Raw genomic sequence first — 21,787 nt, forward strand, 5'->3', positions numbered from 1 at the left:
ACGCTGGGGTATCGGTCCGGCGGGGAATTCAGGAGGAGCCTATTTAGGAAAGGTCCATGGTGAGGGTGACGAGGTGAACTGAAGTTCCCGTAGCTGTAGGGTGTAGGGTGACGGTGTTGGGATGGGGGTGCTGTACAACAGGGGGGTGTTGGTGATAGGAGATATGGTGATATGCACCAGGTGGGCCGTGTTCGCGTGGTGCGAAGAAAGTGATCAACACTATTTGCCAGGTGCGGCATACTGAGTAGAACCTGCATAGTGTATAGCGTGTGTGAGGGGGGGGGGAGTCAATACGGCCCGTCGTGGGTGCGGGTGGGTCGCGCTTCTCTCCCCTCTCTAGGTCCCTTTCGGGAGCTTGAAGGGGCGTGAAATGTGTTTTTAGATCACCCTTCGTCATCCGGCGTCTGTGTGTGGGGGGGTTGTTGATGGTGGGGGGCTTCTGTCTGTGCCAGCGAAGTCGTCCAATGCGGTCAAGTCAAGCAGGTCGGGTGCCGAAAGCCAAACCACCGTCCTGTAAAGAAATGTGGGAGGTACGTGGATCGTCGTTGTCGGAGGTAGGTGGATCGTGTCGTATATTCCATAGTGGGAGGTAGGTGGATCGTGTCGTACATTCCGTTATGTAAAGTAGGTGGATCGTGTCGTACACTCGTAGTGGGAGGTAGGTGGGTCGTGTCGTACATTCCGTAGTCGGAGGTAGGTGGTCGTATCGTACACTCTGTAGCTGGAAGTAGGTGGATCGTGTCGTACACTCCGTAATGGAAGGTAGGTGGATCGTGTCGTACACTCCGCAATGGGAGGTAGGTGGATCGTGTCGTACATTCGTAGTGGGAGGTAAGTGGTCGCTTATGTTACAATAGGTGATGGTGATCGTGATCGACGTAGTCGTCGTCGTGATCGCCATCGTGGTGTTTTCAGCAGTGGGGAGTGGAGGGGGAGCTCTCCCGGTAGAGCGGAGGACCCAGATCGCCTCCCGCTTTCTTTCTTCCTTTTTAGCCTGGAGGAGGTTTTGAGGGAGCTTTACATGGAAAGGTTTTGCACGTGTACGCGTGCCGGGATGAAACACACACGTCAGGTACATCGCCCGGTGTATGCACGGGTGTTGTAAGTGTGTGTGTGTGTGTGTGTGTGTGTGTGTGTGTGTGTGAGAGTGCGAGAGCGAGCGGCACACAAGAAGGGGGGAGCCGGGACTGCCACTAAGCAATAAGTTTGTACGGACGGGTCATGACGTATACCGGCAAATGGCCCCCCAGGTTTACAACGAGGGGGATGTTTCCGAATCCGGTCTCGGCGAGAGGGGACACACGGCCCCAACCCCCCCCCCCCCGCGTAGAGCGTCGTCGCCACAAGGGGAAGGGGAGACCTCCGTCGTGCGGAGGTGGTCGGTGGGGACGCCCAGCAGACTTGTGTGCGTCTTGTGTTTCAGAAATGAGATCCAGATCCCAGATTAGACACAGGTACTTGCCGTCGTAAAACATTTGTTACGCGAATCTTCTGCGTGTGTGTATCATTCGGGATGATGATGATGATAATTATGATGATGATGGAGTCCTGTACGGAAGGACCCAATGCCGTATAGGTGCCGTACAGTTTATTACTCGCGGGGGGTGACCGGGAACGCCGTGGAGGTGTGCTTACCCCGGGGTGGGGTGGGGTGGGGAAAGTGTCGTTGTTTTGTTGTGTATTTGTGCGCGCGTGCGTGCGTGCGTGGCTTCGGGCTGGGTTATTTCTTTACGTGTTACGGCTCCGTCATCAGCCTCGATGGTCGGTAGGTTTGCAACTCAACGTGCCGCACGGGCTGCCCAGCCCCCCGCGCGAATAGAGCAGTCTCTCCAACCCCCCGAGGCCGCCGAGCGTTCCGCCTCCGTAGTACACGATGGTTTGGATAGTCGTGATGTGTAAATGCATGGCTTTCGATGCAAGCGCGCTTTTTGATGGCCCTGTGTGTGTTGCCGTTGTTTGAACGGAACGACGTGGCCGTTGTCGTAGATGACCTTGACCATGACCGTTGTTACGTGGGAAAGGTGACGTTAGTTTTTATAGTTTTTTGGGAAAAGTTTTTTTGGGTCTTGGCTGTTTGACCTTGTGACGTGTTGCCATAGCCGTCGGACCTCCCCCCCCCGGGGGTGCGGACAAAACATGCGCGCCGCCACGGCGTGATGACCGTCTTCGCTTGGAACTGAAAGACGATATGTCCATCGAGGATCCTTGCTTTCTTGGCGGTTGAGACCTGCTTTTCCCCGCCCCCTCTTCTCTCTCTTTCTTCCCTCTCTTTTCCCCCTCTGTGGCAATCTTTTTTCCTTCCATAAAGAATCGGCGTGTGCAGTTCGATTGGCTGTCTGTTTGTCTATCTTCATGTCTCGCAGGGAGAGGTAGTGCTGGTCCGCCCGCCTTAACACGTCCGTCTCGTCAGGGTATGGCAGACCGGGGCACAGTGCGAGTAGTAGTGCTGCTGTCAGTATTGAGACCTGGTAGATGGCCTTCACCCGGGCGGTGGGAGCTGGGAGGCGGCAACAGGGGCGGTAAAGGGTAAATGGTCTTGAATGGGGTTGTGAAGCAAACGCGCATCCGGGGAAAGGCCCCACAAGCGACACGCCCGGCCCCCCCCTCCCCCCTTCATGTAACTCTCGTGGGAAGAAAGAACGGGGTTCCTTCATTGCCTTTAAGCAATGGGGATGATGATGACGGTATCTTAATTAACGACCACCAACTCTAAGACGGTGTTTCTCGTGCGACACGTCAGTACTGTACGAACCGTTATAAGAAACTGCTATGATGAAACCCATTAGCATCACAGGTCGCGTGAGTGAGAAACGTACCCATACGTTATTTCTGTGCGGTTGATCGTTATTTATGAATGTGCCGTGTACGGGGGGCGAAGAGTGGAGGGTGGGGGGGAGTGTAAGCCGCGGGTTGTCGTACGCAGTTGGGCACGCATAAATAGGCGGGGCTGACGGCGGGGGCTGGACGAAGCGGGCTGGCGGCCCAGACTGCCTAATTAAGACCTTCCGATGTTTTCTTAATGCGCAGCTGTGTAGAGCTGTGCATTCAAACACCGGGGGGAGGGGGAGAAGGCGCCCTCAGCGCCTCAGGGGCGTTGCATTTCGGAAGTGCGCTGGAACTTGGATGCGCCATTCATTTAAATGTATTCCAGGAAGCGTGAAGTAATGATGCACACAGAATTTCGGAAAGCATACATATATATATGTGTATATATATGTATATATACACATAATGTATATTAAATATGTATGAAGCAAGCATATGTATATGTCTAATAAGTATATACATATGATACCGATGGGGACGCTCTGGCACCTTCCCAACATCAACATCGGTGGGTTGTACGGCAAGTACGAGCGCACGTGGGCATGGCTACCGAAAGCCCGCTGTCGTCCATCTTGTGCAATCACTTAACCTGTCAGTTCAATAGTGGATTTGAGTTTGAATGGAGACATTTTCCCCCGAATGCAAGCAACGCTGTACTGATCTCGCAATCGGTACGACAATGAAATCCCGTATTCGGAGGCGTACGGGCCCAGAAATGGCAGTCATGCAAACATCCCGACCCAAACGACAATCCTAACTTCTTAACTAAACTAGAAGATTAAGGCGGATGGATAGCAAGCAAGGTACCAGGATAAGTAACCGTGCAGTCAAAATGTTGTGTACCGCTCACATCAACACGCTGCTGTATTTATAATCTTGGGTCGCTCGAAAGACTCCGTGGGCGGGATACGAAGAGCTCGCTATGACTATCACTGTGGTTAATACTATAACTCTAACTATCACTGTCACTACGACAAGCCGAGCCGTAAAACCCTGAAACCCTAACGATCAGGCAACCGGCCGCCGAAGGAGCCCGAGACTGCTCGGAGCGCCTCCTGTCACCTCCAACAGTGAGACGCACGAGAGTAAGGCCCCTTTAGCAAATGACCCCCTGCACCTGCACTGCAAGCAGTCCAATGTACTGCAAACAGTCCAATGTACTGCAAACAGTCCAATGTACTGCAAACAGTCCAATGTACTGCAAACAGTCCAATGTACTGCAAACAGTCCAATGTACTGCAAACAGTTCGGTGGTTACGGAGGTCATCGAATAAGCCCGCCAACACTGCATATTGTTTTGCTTGGCATCTGAAAAGATGGGCGAGCATACCGATGGACATACCGATGGACATACCGGTGTTGGACCCTACGCCCATCACAAATATATCTAGAGAGTAGGCAGCCATCTGGCACCAAGCTAGCTAGTGGTAATCAGCTGCTCATGAATGGCAGTGCGCGCAGCAGCGTACCCCCTACCGACGCGCGATTGCTGAGCTGCTGTCAAGCCGAGCTCTTCGAGTTCAAACATTCAGCCGGAGACATTGCAGCCGTACGGCACTTCCCTCTCCTGCGTAGTTCCAACCAACAAGCCAACCAAAATATTCGAACAGCTCTCTCCACATCCGACGCATTGACAGACTGATTGGGTTGATTGAAAAGAAAAGAAAGACGAACAATTAGCTGGCACACGAACTGGGCGCAAGACGACGGAGTGGTGATGCGCTATCGGAAAGTAACGGCGGAAATTACGGCCTAAAAGCCCGAACGGCAGAATACGCAGCGCATAAGAGGTGACCCGCAGCCGCCCACGGTTAGCGGCCTGCCCCTGCAAGACTTGGATGGCGCACTTCACCTCAGTCCCATCCGCCAGAGGTGCATGAATGTACGTATGTATGTATGTTGCATCGTGCATCCTCCATGCGTCCGTGTGGTAAGGCACACGAGCAACACAATCACGGATCTATGCCGCCGCCGCCGCCGCTGCCGCCGATACCGTTCTCGATATCCCCCGGACTCCCCCCGGCAGCAGCTCCTTGCCCCGGCGATGACGTGTGTTGGAGCGGTGGAGTGGGCGAAGGCAGCCGCCTCCCTAGCAGACCCAGATCAAGCTCCGGAACCACGCGCCGGGCTGCCTCCGAAACCACCACAACCACAGGATCGCACATCCTGCACGAATTCCTGGATCCAGCAATCGCTCTCAACGCGCTGGGTAGGGTTTCGGAGCCAGACGCCGTGGCCGCCGCCGTCAGCGCCGCCTCCATCATGAGTTGCGCCTCCGTCAGATTTCCTGGACTGCGGTCATTACGTGATACACTGACGTAGCTGCCGCCGCCGCCGCCGGCTGCGCCGCCGCTGCTGTCCTCCCCCCCCCAGCTGTGACGGACCCCGTTTGCTCCCTCACCCCTACCGCCGTGCGGGGGGCTGGGGCCGTCAGCCACCTGGTCTATGGTGCTTTCTGCAACAGGCCCTGATGCCGCTGCCATCGCTGCCATCAGCCCGGCTCGTGATGCCTCAGGGCGCAACAGGGATGCAGCTGCAGCCGGAGATGGCGCAGCTCCGAAACCTCGTCTCGACGTTTCGCTTCCCCCCTCCACCTGCACCTCCACCTGCACCGCCGCCGCCTGCGAAGGCGCTTCCTCTTCGGACCCGCAGACCACCATCACCGATGGCGGCGCACGCAAAGACATGAGCGGTACCGGCGGGTCCGGTCTTCGTACGGTCCTGGCACCAGCAGTGGCGGCGGTGAGGACGGTGCAGGTCGCGATACCTCCGAAGCCTACAGAGTCCCTCCGGACGTCCTCCAAATCGATTCGGCCGCTGCGGCGGCGCGTGACACGGACCTTCTGCCTGGCAAAACTTGTACTGCAGCTGGTGCCAGCGCCAGCGCCAGCGTCAGCACCGCCGCTGTGGGAAGCGAACCCGCCGCTTGCTTGTCCAGCTGCGCCGCCGCCGCCGCCGCTGCCGCCGCGGCCACAACGACGACCGGCAACAACTCCAAGGCTGGTGCAATTAAGGTGGCTTAGCTGTGCTGGCAGTCCGTGTGGTGATGGCGGTGGTTGAACTCGCTGGCCGCTTGTCTGTCCCCCGGATTCGATGTGTGGCACAGTGGAAACGAGCTCAGACTGGCAATCCTGAAGGCCCGCCACCGCTAGGCCTGCTGGCGCCGCCGCCGGCTGTGCCGCCGCTGCGGTCGCCGCTGCCGCCGCACTTGACCTCGCAAACGGTCTCCGGCCCCGTCCAGCCCCTCCAGCCAGCACCCCTCCTCCCCCTGGTTGCTCTCGAGCCCGTCGCGCCTTCAGCCGCCGGTATCGCACCCGCGCAGCGTCGTGGCTCGCCGCTGCCCTCTCGAACGCCGCCAGGTCCGCCGCCTCTGACAACGTCCCCTCGCCGGCGTCGCCGCTAACGCGACCGCCGCAACCGCCGCTGGTACGGCCGCCAAGGCGGATATCGTTCTTGTCCTCCGCATCGTCTCCCTCTGAGAGACCTGTCTCCACGCCGAAAAGCTGCATACCCAAATCGATGCGGCGCATTACGCCCAGTAGCAAGTGCCGCGGGTGGATGTCCCCCACGAGAGAATGGATGGAGACACGCGGCGGATGCGCTGCCGCTGCCGGCATCGGCGTCGGCGTCGGCGTCCCCGCAGCCGCTACCGGAGCATCGACCGGCTCCGGGGGCACAATGGCGGTGGTGGCGGCCGCGGCAGTGCCGGGTAGCTGCCGTACATTTTGTGTGGGACGGGTAGGGGAAGGTATCTGATAAGGCCGGGGAGGTAAGACCGGGTAATAAGCTGTTGAGGAAAGTAGTTTAGTAGGGGGGACCGCCTGTCGCACCACAAGAGTCACCTGAGCACCTTGAGGGCTGCCCGCAACGACCCCCCACCAAGTTGCACACACCGCCCGGAGTTATACACAACCCGTGACTTCCCCCAGTGAGTACCCTGCCATGTGGGCGTTACTCACGTGGTCCAGGAGCAACCGCAGGGAGTTGTGACGTGCCAGGAGGTGAAGCGCCTCTTGAACCTTCGGCCCTGCTGCTGCTGCTGCTACTGCCCCAGCCTCGGGCGCCGTCGCCGCCGGTGCTGTAGACGGCCGCCGCTGGTGGCGGTGGCGGTGGTGGTGGTGGTGCGGGGTCGCACTGCTTGCGCCGTCGGTGCCGCCGCGAGTTTCGCCGCTGTTGCTGCTGCTGCTGCCGGAGGTGGTTCGTCCGATGGCTTGATGATTGCTGCCGTTGCTACCGGGGCTGGTGTGTGTGTTGGGGAGGGGAACCGCCGCCGCCGTCGCCGCTGTCGCCGCCGTCGCCGCCAGGGCCTTCACCTCGTGCAGAAGCTCGGTCAGTACGGATTCGACTTCGGGAAGCTGGTAACTGCGACAAGATCAATGGTAGACGTTGTGCGGGGCATCATTTATAAAGTTGGACTGTAAGAATGCATGGCAACCATTTCAAGTTGTACGGCATCTTTCAAAGTTGTACTTGAATAGTGTACGGCACCATGCGATTTTGTCGATTGCAAATCGTAATCAGCTCTTATCGCAGCGATGGGAGACCAACTGAGTTCTACACGTAGTGGTCGAGGTGGGCGGGAAATGGGCCGCAGGATCGCCAACGGCTCCGAATACGCATCGGGCGTGTGGCTGCTGTGCTGTGTTGTGCTGTGCTTGTGCTTGTTCGCACACCCCTTAATTTCCTCTGCAGAGTTCGAGATAGAGCTTCACCACCGCAGCAAGTACACCTCCAGTACAGCTTCAGGCTCGTAGCACATGGCCCTCAAAACACGTCAGACGCTGCTGCCGGGAAAGGCACCCCGGAAAGGAACCGCGAGAGGACCTGGCCGCTGCCCAAACCCCTGCCGCCCCTGCCGCTGGGATGGAGCATCGAAAGGATCGCTCGGTTTATTTACTTTACTAGTTCGAGAAACCTTTCTCACTCACCCACCCACCCACCCCCATACCTGCTGAGGTGCAGCAGGCCCCGCACTCCGCCCTCAATGTGCTTGCCGCGTGTCTGGCTCCGGAGCACCGCCATCATGGACCGAAGGTAGGAGCCCAGAAGGTGCTGCCGCAAGCTGCGGGACCCGGGCAGCCTGCATGCACCGGCAGAGAGGCGGCACCTGATGAGGTCTGTTGGTAGTCGTGGGATCGATACCTACTACTACCGATATCAGCAGCAACAAAAGCCCGTAAGGTCCAGATAAATGAAATCCAGGGCACCTGCCGGAGGGGGAAACTACCCAACGAGCTGGCGTGCATTCCAGGTAGCTTTAGCCAAGCGCGGTTGTGTGTGAGTGAATGGATGGTTGCTATGTAATGACGTGTGGGACAGGGGGGCATATCTTCACCCGTGGCAGCTACCCGGCGAAACCCTGCCTTCCCCGGTATTTCGGGGCACCCTCATCCAGTCACCCTAGCGACTTCTCAGTGGATCGCTCAGGCTCAGCACCCACCACCTGCATCCTACGGAATCTGCCGGATCAACGGCGACCCAACTCCGTCCCTGGTCAGCTCGCAGGTTAGCTGTGTATGTGTATGTGTGTCCGTCTGCCGACATACCTGAACCCGCCGCAATGTCAGATGCGCTGTGGTGGTGCGAAGGCGGTGTATGTATGGGGCTCGGGAAACCGGAGCAAGGGTGGGAGGGGAAGTTGGAGGAGTTGGACGGCTACCCATGCACGGTTGTTTCAATGGACGCTGAGATTGAGCCATCGAGACAGCTGTGGAGGTAGGGCCACTACTGCGAGCTACAGAAGACAGGTGCATGTGAAGCCCCCCCTCCTCCTCCTCATCCTCATTACCTGAGCACCGCGTTTTCAATGAAGGTAGGTCGCACCACGATGTCCCCGCGGCGCTTTACAATGACCTTGTGTCCGGGCTGCTTGTACACGAACCAGCCAACGTACCTAGCCACGCCCGCGGGGGGGGGCCCACGGTAAGAAGGTCCGGGAAGTCCGGGAGCCAGACGAGAAGAGGCAGGAAGACTGGCCGGGTGGTTCGTGCAAAAGCTTGCGCGGGCACTGGGTGTCCTTGTTTGCACCAGTCAACGTCACGGAATTAGAAACAGCTTGGTGCTTCTTCTTCTTCTCCTTCTTTCTTTTCGTTGGCTTTTACTCCTCCTCCTGTTCCGTCTTTTAAGGTTACTTTAAAGTGCGGGGAACGTTAGCCAGCAAGCATGCGAGCCCTGCCTTCTCTTCTTCCTCTTCTTCCTCTTCACGGCAGCGCGAGCAAGTCCTGAATTAGCATTCGCGATGCCGTACTACCGTACTACCGTACTGCTTACTTGGGTGTGAGGGGCACCATATCGTTGCCGTTGATGACGTGCCATGTCTCAGTCACTACCTGCCGAGGCGCACATCAGGAAGAAATGGGATGGGTGATGGCGACGGTTGAGGGTGGCGGAGAAATGAATTTGGCCCCCGCCGCACTTCAGGCATCCATCAGCTCGACGTCGTCCGTGCCGAGGGTGCTGGCGGTTGCCGCACCCACGCCTGCGGTGGGCCTAACATACCCCAGAATCCTTCCTTCACCCTCCATCCATTCACAGCAAAAGCCATGCATACATGGTGCACACACACGCACACAGACACACGTGGCATCGCCATCCTCCGACAACGTACAATTACCAAGCTGTGATTTATTGACCACATCACACACATCAAGACTTCAAGAACACACACACGCACATATATACACACACCACCTACGTCGCGAGGCATCACACCGCATCAACATCTTCACCGCAAACGCACCTTGTTGTACAGCCTCGCAAAGGCGTGGTCGCCCACCCGCGGGGCCCCGTAAGTGTAGCACACCAGGTGGCTGTACGGCAGACCCGCCTTTCCGACCTCCCCAAGCTCACGAGCCAGGTCCAGGGCGCACAAAACCGCGTGTGCACCGCCCAGAGAGTGCCCTAGTTGGGTTTTATACCGTTAGGCCGGCGGTTGGTGCGCGGTGGTTAATTAGTGGATTAATTGGTTATTGGGTTGATTAGTGGTCTCATTGTGTGACCCGTCGCTGTGTGACCCGTGGGTCATTTTACGGATCTCGGGGAGAGGGAGAAAGAGAGAGAGAAGGGCACACACCGCGCGAGGGACCACCTGCCTGTTACGATGATCTTGCCGTGCGGGTGCCGCTCCCGGTAGCCCCGCACCCAGTCCACCACCTCCCAGTGGAAGCTCCCGTGGGTCCAGCTCCACTGAAAGCCGTGGTGGACTGCCGCCAGCGCGGCAACCTTGTGCCTGTGCTGCCAGTAGGAACGCTGGTAGTACGGCACCTGTTCGTACAATGTACGGATGTGTTCCAGTATACAGCGCACCAAGCACAGGCAACGGTGGTGTACATCTGGATGTATGTCCGATGACCCTATAGTCGCACGGTGTATTGGGAGGGCGGTGGTGATCTGTGCTGTCTACTGCCCGGTCTAGTCAGAGTACTTACTGGTCTGCAGTCGCCTAAGGACCTTCGGCTCGTCCCTGTGGCCGTACGAGGTCTAGAGCCACGAGGCCTCTTTTGTCTATGAAGGGCTCCAACCACCACAACCACCACAACCACCATGCAACGTAACGACATATGGTTCAAGTGGACGAGTCGTACGGCTCATTGATTGACTTTCCGTGAGTACATGATCGTTAGTTCATCTAAAGCGGATCTTCAACTGCGACACACAAACCCCCTGGATAGATAGGGCCACATGTTTAGACAGACAGACAGACAGACAGACACAGACAGACACAGACAGACACAGACAGAGGCACACATTAATAAGTGAAATTCCTCTATATACACGAGAGAGCGTGTGCGTCAACAAGCAAAACTGCCACTTCACGATCCCATTTTCGCGCAATGTCCCGTACAATGCCATGCCGCGTAGACTGGCACACAATATTGCACATACATACACACATACTTGCACACACCCACACTGCCGTCGCCTTGCCCCATCCTTCCCCTCCCCTGCTGTCCCCGTTCCCGTCAGTGGCCCTACTCACGAGCACGGCCTTCAGGTCCACACACGCGGCCTTGAGAGAGGCCGTCCCGCGGAAGCAGAGCACGCACTGCGTATTGCACGTAGCGTCACATGACAAGTTACCTACCCGCATTCAGGGGACAAAGATACGCGCCGTTGTGGCAAGGTATCGGTGCAAGAGGGGAACAAGCTGCAAGAGGGGGACCTACAGAGCAGAGCAGGAGGCTCTCCGTAGTGCTTCTCCGTACTTTCATTCCCAGGCAGGTGCACGGATGGCAGGTTCGACAGGCGTTCAGTTGAGCGCTCACTAAGTACTGAGGGGAGGAGGTGTGGACCCCGGCCCGCCTGCCCGCCCGCCCGCCCGACACGCATTCCTGCGTCGCGGACCCTCATCTCGTCCTGTTCTTCAGTACGGACAGCCCATCCGCAGCTACGTAACACACAGCCCGTATTAAGCAGCTGAGTCCGGGGTTAGCAGCTAAGTTTACCCTAAGCCCTTTCTTCCCCGAAAACCCTAAAACCCCAAACCAAAAGTTATATACGCGCAATCACCCATTATTATGTCCCAACACCCAGCACACGATAGCAGACGGTAACCTCGGTTGCGCACCTGTTTCCAGTTCCAGCCAATCATGACCTTGGCATCGCTGTCTGCGTTGCGCTTCACCTGTGCCGGGTACATGTAGCGGCAGGAAGAGCAACAAACCAAACCAACCAGGCAAAAGGGGGGATCTGCCGTGTGAGGATCAAGTGACTAGTAAAATCCGCATGGTGCACATGCTCACGCACAACGCCGGGGACACCCCCCTCGCTCACCACCTCCTGCGGTGCAGCCACCACTGTTCGCTGCAACAGGCAGGTACATTACTTTAAATAAGACATACAGGTTCGTATGTATGTATGTCGGTACGTATGTGTGTATGTACGTACGCACCAAGATGTGTTCGAGGCCGAATAGCTCCATCAGTTTGGACAGCGGCAAGCGCATCTCGCACCCGGGCTCATCGTAGTAGTAGGCGTGCTCGCACCAGTAGGTGAGTTTCACCGCGGTCTCGAAGCAGAACATGGGCTCTCCCTCCAGCTGCGCAATTCGGTGGGTGTGACTGTTGCCTGTACGTCGTACGACTATCGTACCCAGGCGGAGGGCCCTCTGGCGCGGCAGGTCGGGCTCCGTCCAGGCGAAGCGCTGTAAGGTACCGGAGGATTAATGTTGACATCAGGAAGCGTAAACGCACATACATACATACATGCATACAACCCTACACATTGTTTCCGTGCGCTGCTAATAGCGGTGTTTCGGTCAAATCAAATGAAACGTCATTCATTGTAACGCCATTCATCCGTTCATCCACCCATCACGTGTGCTGCGTTCTTATGCGGCTGGCGCTCCCTGCTTACATGCCTACCTACCTGTCTGCCTGTCTGTCTACCTACCTGTCTACCTGCCTTTGTCTGTCTGTCTGTCTTTCAATGTCCGCCTGTCCAATGACCTACCTGAAGCGTCTCCTGCATGATTGGCAGATCCCCATGCACATTGCGCGGTATGAAAATCCACGCCACCACGCACACGACCACCATCGTGACCGCCTGTGCACATGTGCACGGCACCACGCACATATATACATCATGCACATACAGACATACGTGCAGGCAAGGTATTCGAGTAAAGCGGTGCCGACAGCAGCATCTGTGCAATAGCGAGATGCGCGATAAGTACGGATGGTGTACAGCATGTACAGCAGGAGGCCTATAGATTGGTCGGTTAGACGCCAACGACCAACGACCTCCACGGCACCTCCCGGTCTGATCAAACCCTAAAACCCTGCAAGCATCGGCCTAAGGCTTTCGCGATATGCTGTAACCAGCGGATCACTCACTCACTCGCTGTACGGCGGGATCCAATTCCGATCCCTTTCTCCCCATCTCCCGCAATCTGGTAGTACTCCTAGTCGCCTGCTGCTGCTGCTGGTGCTACCCCCCTCCCATTTTCAACACAACACGGCCCACAAAGCCCCTTACAGCCACATCCCATCACAGCACATAGATTCCTCGTTCTGTAGTCCCCTTCTGCTTGCTAGCTGCATGCGCCTTGCGTCCTGCCGGGCGCGCTGCTGCTCCCTTGGCAACGGCCGCTTCCTGCGGGCCACAGCCCGTGCGTCAAGCGTGTGCTCACAAAGTGCTAACCCCCACCCCGTACCTGCGTGCTCCACAACCCCAGCACCGCATCCAGACTGAACCGGCAGTGGGTGGCCGCGTGTCCGTCCCGACCACCGGCCACCCGGGGCACAGTGAGCGCCTACGAGCCGGATACCGGCGGGATGGAGGTGGGGGGCAGAGGGTACGGAAGAAATGTCGTACTACTGCCATGACGAGAACGGTAAAGGCTCCTGGTGCGAAGAGTGTGTGTGTGTGTGCGTATGTGTGTGTTCATTACCTTACCATTCATGCCCTCCAGTTTTCTCCCCCCAAGCGCTGCACGTCTTCAGCCATCACACCGTTACCCGGCCTCACCTGTACGAGGTCGTTGCACACCAGGAAGACCAGAGCCAGCCCGCGGATGCGGACCTCTATCGACAGGTAGATGTTTAGCTGCCGGTACGGGACGTACGACCTGTACCGCCGTTTGTTCGTTGGGACGAGGCAATAGTACGATGTGGGGGTAGCCAACTAACAAGTAAAGGACGGTCGTCCAAGTCAAGGGAGTGCGAAGTGAAGCAGTCCGTGCAGGTATCGAGATGCACGACCTCGGATTTGTACAAGTAGATAACTTCAACCCATCAGGCAAAGTGGGGGTAATCCTCAAAGTAATCCGCGTTCCAGCGGGTTAGAATGAGGCCATGGGATATATTAGGCCACGGCCCCCCTCAGGCTTTACGGACACCCCCCCATGTGTGCATGTGCGGAGAACTTGTAACTTATATAAGTTTTATTAGGGTTATTAGGGTAGCCTGTCCATTCAGTTCCTCCCCTAAGAGGGCACCTGGATAACGTACACACCACATGCATTTTCCGACAAGTCCCTAGCTAACCTACCTACCTACCTACCTACCTACCTGCCTGCCTACCTACCTACTCACACACTCACCTCGACCGCAGGTACGCGAACGCCCTCAAGCAAAAGGTCAGGTACACCAGGATGTACACGACCTCCGCCGCCAACATCACACCGAGCGAGATCAATGCGGCGCTGTCGATGGGCCTGCAACCGCCAACCGCCAAGGACCATTCGTTAATGGAGCAGCACCGTGTATATACACGCAGGATTCCGGCCGCTGTAAATGCAGGTGGTGGCATATCCCCCCCTCTCTTCCCCTCACAGCTTGCGAGCATCTACACTGCCCCACTGCACCCGGACTACACCAGCACCTACACAGTCACCGTCACCACCGCCAAGGGACCACCTCTTGCCACCAGGGACACTGCCCGGCCCGTCAGCCCCCCCTCCAGCCCAGTCCCCCCCCCTCCCGGAGCTCCCTCAGGACCGCACGTACCTGCACGCCAGGTACTGCTCCACGCACGCGGGGCGCCCCTCGGGCTCCCGGAGGACGCCCCGACCCCCCAGGTGCCCCACGTTGACGGCCACCAGGCACTGGAAAGGCACCCACAGCCACACGCACGGCGCCAGGTAGCCCCACCAGGGCGCGTCCAGGTACAGTACGTCAGAGTCGTCACGGCCCGCAGATGAGGTCCCTCCCGCACCCGCTGGTGGTGCTGGTGGTGGTAGTAGTAGTTGTGGTGGTGCTGGTGGTGCTGGTGGTGGTAGTAGTAGTTGTGGTGGTGGTGGTGGTGCTGGTGGTAGTAGTAGTAGTTGTGGTGGTGGTGGTGGTGGTGGTGAAACCAGCAACTGCACATCGCGCAGTCCATTGGACTCGGAGGTGGTTGTGATGGTGTTGATGGGGGCGATAGGGTTGGAGGGGGTGATGGGGGTGATAGGACGCACCGCTGGCGGCGGCCCAGTGCTGCAGGCCGTAAGCTGAAGCGGCGCTACCTCCTCCGGCTCCCTCGGCCCGGAATGCTGAGCTGCAGCCGGAAACGGCAGCGTGGATTGGACCTTCGCATCCAATGAACAAGGTTGGCAAGTACTGCTGTTCCCGGCAGCCGCAGCAGCAAGCTCCACTGTCTTCATCAGTTCATCCGCCCTTGGCATCGGCACCATTTCTCCATCAGTCGTCTCGGCATCCGGAAAGAAACCCATCGCTGCCGCCGCCACCGCTGACGGCCGCTTGTGGTGTTGCTGCTCCTGCTGCTGCTGCCGAGGACTTGGAAGACAAGGAGCACCGGCACCAGCACCAGCACCAGCATCACCCGCGACAACAATCTCCTGGCGCTGCTCTAACTTTCCTTCTTCTGGTGCTGATCCTACTGACGTCGCTGCAGCACCAACGGCTGGCCCAGATGCACCCAGCCGTAACTTATCCCCATCCGTACGACCACCCACCGCCGTCACCACCCCGCAGGGTACGACATTTCCACTAGCATCACAACAACCAACAATAAGTTGGCCTTTATCAGCCGCACTAGAGCCAGCCGCCCTGTTGGAGCTGGTGTCGACATCAATGGATGGCCTAACGGCTTGGGACGCGGCGATGACGGTGACGGCCGCAGTCGCAGTCGCCGCAGCTGCCGCCGCAAGAGGGGTCTCCACCGCCGCCGCCGCCGCCGCAACTGCTGAGCCGCGACCGGACGAGGAGCCGTTATCCTTGCCCTGCTTAGGAATGCCCGTCGATGGCGATGCGGGCGATGGTGGGAACAACGATGATGATGATGATGACGGCGGGCAACCGCAGATCCCGCCCCGCCAGAATAAGCAGCTCCCCCCCCACTGCGCCAGCCATTGCCGTACCTGCGCACGTGCCGATGACGTGAGCTGGACGCATCTCTGGCGGGACAGCGGCCCGGCCTTGTGAACCGTCATGCCCCTCGCCGCCATCGTCCAGATGCAGAGCAGCGTGTTGGTGGCGGTTAGGCGTACGGCGTAGGTCCACAACAACGTCGTGCGGAAGCTGTCTCCGGGGAGGGGTGGGTGGCGGGTAGCGTGCGCTTTGTGTTTTGAATGTCGTTCACGCGTTTTGCCCCGCTTGTGTAACAACATTCGGAGGATGCGACGTCACGGTAGCAACCTATTTCAGTCGCACTTCAACTCCTGCCGGCCCCTCCACAAGCAATTCACAAGAATAGTCAAGTGCATGGTTGGTCAGCCTTTGTTTTTGCGCAGCATGCATTGTAAGGCCGCAGTCCCAAGCCGCAGTCCCAGGCAGCCGCCATACGAACTTGCATGCAGCACCCCCATGTGCCCCCTCACACATTGCCAGGCACACCAACCCGTCAGGCAGCCCGGCCGTCAAGACGAAGCAGCTCCATCACCACCTACCTGCGGCAGTCGGTTTGCAACCTCCGTTCACTTCCCGCGAAAGTCCACGCAGCCATGCTGACGATGGTCACGGTCAGCTCCGCGAACCGCGACAGGTAGATACGGAAGCGGCGCATATCCCAGTGCAGCCGCTGCACCCGGAACCACACTCCGCGCACCAGGTACAGCAGCCACAGCACAGAGGGGATGGCGGTGCAGATGACGCCGGAGATGAAGTTGTCACGGAAGTTGGGCGCGTCGGAGTGGAGGAGGTACCAGGATGTGCCCGCTTTCTGTGCGCTCGCCTGAGTGAGGGGAGGGGAGGGGAGGGGAGGGGAGGGGAAAGGAGTGTTTGCGGCGTGACTTTGGGGAAATCCTACCTCCAGGCTCGTGGCAGGCGGGCAGAAATGGCTTTGCTTGCCTTGGATTGGCTTCGTGATCCCCGTTTATACAAAGGAACCACAAAGGGAGCCTTGAGCCAAGAGCTATTCCCATCTCTGTAGGTGAGGTGGTGTTCGTTTCGGTAAGGTGGTTTTCCTCTCTTTGAGCCCTAAGGACGACACTTAGGAAATGAAACTTTAGGACGCTGTTAGTTACGCTGAACAGAATGCCGTACGTGCTTTAAGGAAAAGTGCATTGTTTGGGACGCGTACGACATAACGCACGGCCTTGCTGATCAGCAGCAGCAGACAGCTTCTAAGCGCACCTTGAAGTACGCGGTAACGGCGATGCCCGCAAGCAGCGTGCAAGCCATTAGGATGGCAAGAGCCTTCACCTCTCCTGAAGTGGCGAACTCGATGCGAAGTACGACGTCCCGAGGCTTATCGGTGACCTGCTGCCCATCTGGCGGCCATGCGAGATTCCCGTTAGTTCGTGCCTCTCGCGGTGCTGCGTCGCTGCTCATGCTGCCGTTGCCCTGATGCAAGGAAGAGTGGTTACCCCTTCGCCGTCTCAAGCGCTTCGCATTTAGCGCCGGTGGGGCAGACAGGTCTCCAAGGGAGCGCTTCGAGTTTGACCTCTCCATCGAGTTTGACCTCTCCATCGAGACAGCAACATTCGGTGGAGGTAACATTATGGTCAAACCGATGTCACCTCCTGGTCCTCTAGAAGCATGTCCCGTATCAGTAGTCTTTTGCTCCTCAGGGTTGTTTGGCCCATGGGTGGCAGCAGTAATTGCTGTAGTCTCCGGTTTTGTATCAGCGGCCAAAGAGTGCAAAATGCTCCTTTCCATTCCATATCTAACTTTATCTTCCGTTGGTATAGCGGTCTACAAAACTTCTCCGGGGTTTAGTCTTTGCAGGAGCAGAAGTGCTTTCGGTAGACGTCGTCACCTTCATTTGCAAAATAAGCGATCATATAAGCAATCATATATCAATAAGCATCATCTTATTCCTAAAGCATATTAGTAATGTTTACAGCGCCAGTCGGTTCGGAAATAATGGCATTCACTCTATGCATTGATGGCATGTAACAGTCCTATCTTACAACGAATAGGAGAGCACGAAGCACCATGGCGCTTTTTCAAGCGACGCCTAGTTACTCGTCTCTCGTGCAGTGCGCTCCATGGGTACCGTACGACAGCGATCACGGTACACAATAGCACGACCCGCTTCTCTGTAGGTGTCCTTATTTATACGGCTCGGAATGGATCTAGTGCCAAGACGAGGAACATGGACATGGCAAGTGTATGGATATGCCAAACGATGGTTGGTAGACGCGAAGGAGGCCATCATGAGCTGCCTTTTGCAGTGGAGGATGACCTTATGGCCGCGACAGGCAAGCATCAGTAGAGGCTCCCTGCAAGTGACGTTTGGAAAGAGTCAAAGTTGGCCTCTATGTCGATAAACCGATGGAGCGAAACTTCAGGTACTTAATTACAAGTTCCCCCCTTTAGCTGTGGCTAGTTTTCCATCAGAGGTCTGGGAAACCAGGCACAGCAGCGCTCAGGCGTGCCGAGCCCAGGCGAGCGGGTGAGGATGTCAAGATCCCCACTCGGCGCCACAGTAATGGCTATTGGCCGTCCATGGGGTCCACGCCGGCTTTTACGGGCGGCCCCCGCATTTGCGCGGAACTTGTAACTTGGTAATTAATGCTGGGCGTGTGTGCTTTCGTGTGTCTGCGTGTTATACTGTAGGCCAATGCAAATGCAAATGCCCATGGAAACTGCTTACCTAAGGCTACGGGCTGGCATGGTTAACCTTTGGAAATCGGCCAGGCACTGCCCTGCTCGGGAGGGTCCGGATTGTGTCTTGGGTGGCGAAACTGCCTATTTTCTGCGTTGTACATTTAAATTTGCACATATCTGCGTCACTGGTACCGCCGCAGTTGCGTTGCAAGTTACCACAATTTGCAACGAAGCCCGGTATGACGCGGCCAGAGCGCCAAGCAAGCAACCCAATACGACACAGCATGGCAACAGTCTACATGGTACGCGTGGAGGACGGATTGGATTCCAGTCCGGTTTGAGCGATTGTTGCTTTCGTAAAACTGTGATGCCTCATAGCCCAGTAATGTTGTGACTCGTTGTGTTACATGTGCACGCCGAGCGGCAGACGGCGGCAGCTTTGCAAAAGCCGGGATGTTACTGTAATCGATGAAACATAAAATGGGTCATCTGCAGGAGTAATCATTATATTAACAAATAATGTGGAAACTTAAGGATGTTTTTCTGCCAGCATAATTGGTCAGAATCCAGGGCTGTCCAATATGACGCAGCGACCCGCTAGCACCAGGACGACTCTTGTCCTCGTAGTCTGCACTCATACATTTTTGGTTAAAATTATTGCGATAATACCATTGAGAAGGACGTTCCGTCGTAGGAACCTTGTGATACTTTGACACTCTCGTATTGTCACGTCTGTGTCTTGCGAACATCTCCTTAAGCCCTAGGAATATGTCCAACACAAGAAAAAGCGCAGCTAGGGTGCCGAGGTCAGCTGAGGAAGGCCGGCCGTCCACATGCGCAATGACAGCCGCTAATAACCGCTCTCAAAGCAAAGTGGCTTTCAACGATGAAAGGGAAGAGTACGAATACAGGGACAGCTTCTCGGACAGCGCTAGCAGTGACTCGGAGCAGACGGCTTGCAGCACCAGCGATGAAATCAGCAGCAGCCCTGACCGCGGTCACCGCGGCTCAGGCAGGCGCAGTAGAGGCGGGCGCGATTACCGAAACCGGTCACACTCCTCTGGCCGATACCATAGCAGGGATCGCCGATCACGGCAACATGGACAGCAGTTTCTACAAGGTGTGCGCCGTGCCATTGCCAAGGTCTCAGGACTCCGCACACCATTCACGACAGGCCTGCTCCTGCGTGCCCGCTGAACCCACCCGCTTACAACTTAACTTGCCGAATAAGGCATCGGCCTCTGCTACATTTGCCGGCCGCAAGTCTGAGCTACCGAGGTCTCGCCTTGTTCATCTACAAACCTATGTGCCACCTACAAACATAGCACACACATTTAAGCTGCACACTACATATACAGGACCCTATAGAAGAGCATCACCCTCACCACTCACGGCTCACGTGCTTCCGCTGGCAGGCACATCCTCATCATCCGCGTACGACGCAGCAGCTGCTGCTGCTGCTGCTACCGCCGCAGCCGCTGCCGCCGCGGCTGCAGCTGCTCCTGGCCCCAACGGCGGCGTCAGCGGTGCGCCGCCGCCGCCGCCGCCGCCGCCGTCGACCAGCTACACGCAGCTGAGCATGCACCCTCATCAGGGCCTGGTTTGCACGACGGGTGAGCAGAACTCACGTAATACTAAATAAAAGGAACCTGTACTGCCAAATCTATACGGCTTTTTGTGTTACTGGATAAATAAAATGAATCGCAGGTTGAAAGGACAGATAAGATCAGATGGACCTTGTATACATGCAGGGAATGGTACGATGCATTCGTACCAATATCCGTATCAACCGCCGCCGAACCAGCAGCTTTCCGTGGCGCTGGTGCCGCCGCCCGGCAGCGGTCCTTATCCACCGCCGCAAGCGGCGGCGGCGGCGGCGGGCTCGCCGTCACCCGGCAGCACCCCCACCAAGGCGTACACCTCCCCTCGCGCCGCCCATGACCCGCCACCAACGCTGCTGCTGATGTCGCCGTACGGCGGTCACCACCCAAGCTGCCCTGCGGCCCTGGCGGCGGCGGGTCAGTACGGCAACGGCCTCCGTCCGGCCCACCAGGGGGGTCCGCCACCGCCGCAACATCAACACGGGCCAACGTCGCTGCTGGAGCCAATGCAAATGCTGGCAATGAATGGTACGGCAGCGGCGGCGGCGGCGCCGCCGCCGCCGCCGCCACCGATCCAGTTCCACACGCTTCCGCCGCAGCCGCCTGCCCTGCCGCTAGCGCTGCCGGAGGTACCGCGGCAGATGCCGTACATCGCACAGCAGCAGGTGGCAGGTCTCAGTATGTTGTACGACGAAACTATGCAGGAGGTCGTACTGGCGGATGCAGTAATGGTCAAGGAGCTGGCGAAGCAGGTGATTGACGCGATCGTGTCATCGAGAAGCGGGAAAGAGGAGGAGAACCTACAAGAGAGAAGGGAGGGGAGCGAGAAGAGGGTTTCCCCCGGTATTGGAGAAAACCCGTCCCCCCGTCCTCACCCTTAAACACCTCTCTTTCCCCCCCCCTCCCCCAGGTCGGTGTTTTTTGGCCGTCGGTAGGGTTTGTTCTTGGGTTTTACGTCGTGTTCGTGATTCCCATTCCCTCCCAACTTTGGATGCCGGCAGTTCATTCCTTGCTTGTATGTGCATGTGATTCCACCCAGCCCCACCCCACCCCGTATAACACGGGGCACCTACTGTCCTACCTCCCACCCTACAACACCCACGTCGCCCTCCTTCGGTGTCTTTCTCCCGCCGTACATCGTACACCGTACACGGTAACGTCCCCTCCTAGGGCCCTTTTCTTCCCTCCTATCCAATACTGCGCCTAACCGTTTTGTGCCCACATATGAGTTTCCCCCCTCCCCCCTTGCCCCGCCTCCACACGCTACACACATACATACATACATACATACATACATACACATACACACACAGGGTCACGGCTTGGTTCCCCTGCATGATGCCCACCGTACCAAGCTGGCGGCTCTGCAGGCGGCAGTGAACGGGCCGCTGATGGCGAAGAGGGAGGCGCTCACGCAGCAGCACGCCCGGCTGGCGGCGAGAGCGGGGGAGGTGGCGGCGGCGAGGGCGGCGCTGGAGCGGGAGGTGGCGGTGAGCGGGAGCGAAAAGGGGAAGTGATTTGGTGTCTGTGTGTCTGTGTGAACTGGTGGGGGGTTGGTGGGGGTTTATGGGTGGTTGGGAAGGTTGTGGTTGGGGAGTTGCGGTTGGACGTTAGACGGACGCGGACGCAGCGGGGGGTTGTAGGAGGGGCAAGAGGGGTTGGGATTTTGAGTTGTGCTTTGAGAGCTGGGGTTTGATCTCCGCAGTCCCCGCAGTCTCCGCAGTCCCCGCAGTCGGGGGTTAACCTCATGTCTGGCATATAGACTCCTCCCTCCCCCTTCCCGCCCCTTCCCGCCCCTCCCATTACCTAAATTTACCTTCACGCATTAGGCTTACTCCCGCCTTCCTCCCTCCCCTCCCGCCTTCCCTTTCCCGCCTTTCCTTACCCCCCCTCCCCTCCCCCCATTTCTCCCTCTTCCCCCCCCCCCCC

General features: G+C 57.6%; 2 protein-coding genes across 2 annotated transcripts in view; one reads left to right on the forward strand and one right to left on the reverse strand.

Moving 5' to 3' along the window:
* Nucleotides 1-4,778: 4,778 nt before the first annotated feature.
* Nucleotides 4,779-17,204, reverse strand: VOLCADRAFT_87663 (uncharacterized protein; the record flags this gene model as incomplete). The annotated part of the gene is made up of 23 exons (XM_002947443.1): nt 4,779-6,491; nt 6,786-6,904; nt 7,755-7,906; nt 8,267-8,398; nt 8,615-8,719; nt 9,097-9,155; nt 9,566-9,726; nt 9,897-10,089; nt 10,805-10,870; nt 11,393-11,449; nt 11,599-11,628; nt 11,717-11,968; nt 12,277-12,369; nt 12,823-12,918; nt 12,980-13,078; nt 13,294-13,393; nt 13,868-13,981; nt 14,274-14,493; nt 14,723-14,867; nt 15,221-15,447; nt 15,626-15,789; nt 16,154-16,437; nt 16,839-17,204. The coding sequence occupies 23 exons, from the start codon at nt 17,202-17,204 to the stop codon at nt 4,779-4,781; spliced, it is 4,947 nt and encodes a 1,648-aa protein (XP_002947489.1).
* Nucleotides 17,205-19,953: 2,749 nt separating this feature from the next.
* The window catches only part of VOLCADRAFT_87664 (uncharacterized protein), a gene marked incomplete at both ends in the record, with an annotated part of 3,603 nt that continues 1,769 nt past the window's right edge, over nt 19,954-21,787 (forward strand). The window contains 3 exons of the mRNA XM_002947316.1: nt 19,954-20,610; nt 20,769-20,789; nt 21,172-21,371. Of these exons, the coding sequence (XP_002947362.1) occupies nt 19,954-20,610; nt 20,769-20,789; nt 21,172-21,371 (878 nt within the window). The remainder of the gene's footprint in view (nt 20,611-20,768; nt 20,790-21,171; nt 21,372-21,787) is intronic.

This window comes from Volvox carteri (genome assembly GCF_000143455.1).
Source record: "Volvox carteri f. nagariensis unplaced genomic scaffold VOLCAscaffold_6, whole genome shotgun sequence".
Classification (NCBI taxonomy): Eukaryota; Viridiplantae; Chlorophyta; class Chlorophyceae; order Chlamydomonadales; family Volvocaceae; genus Volvox; species Volvox carteri.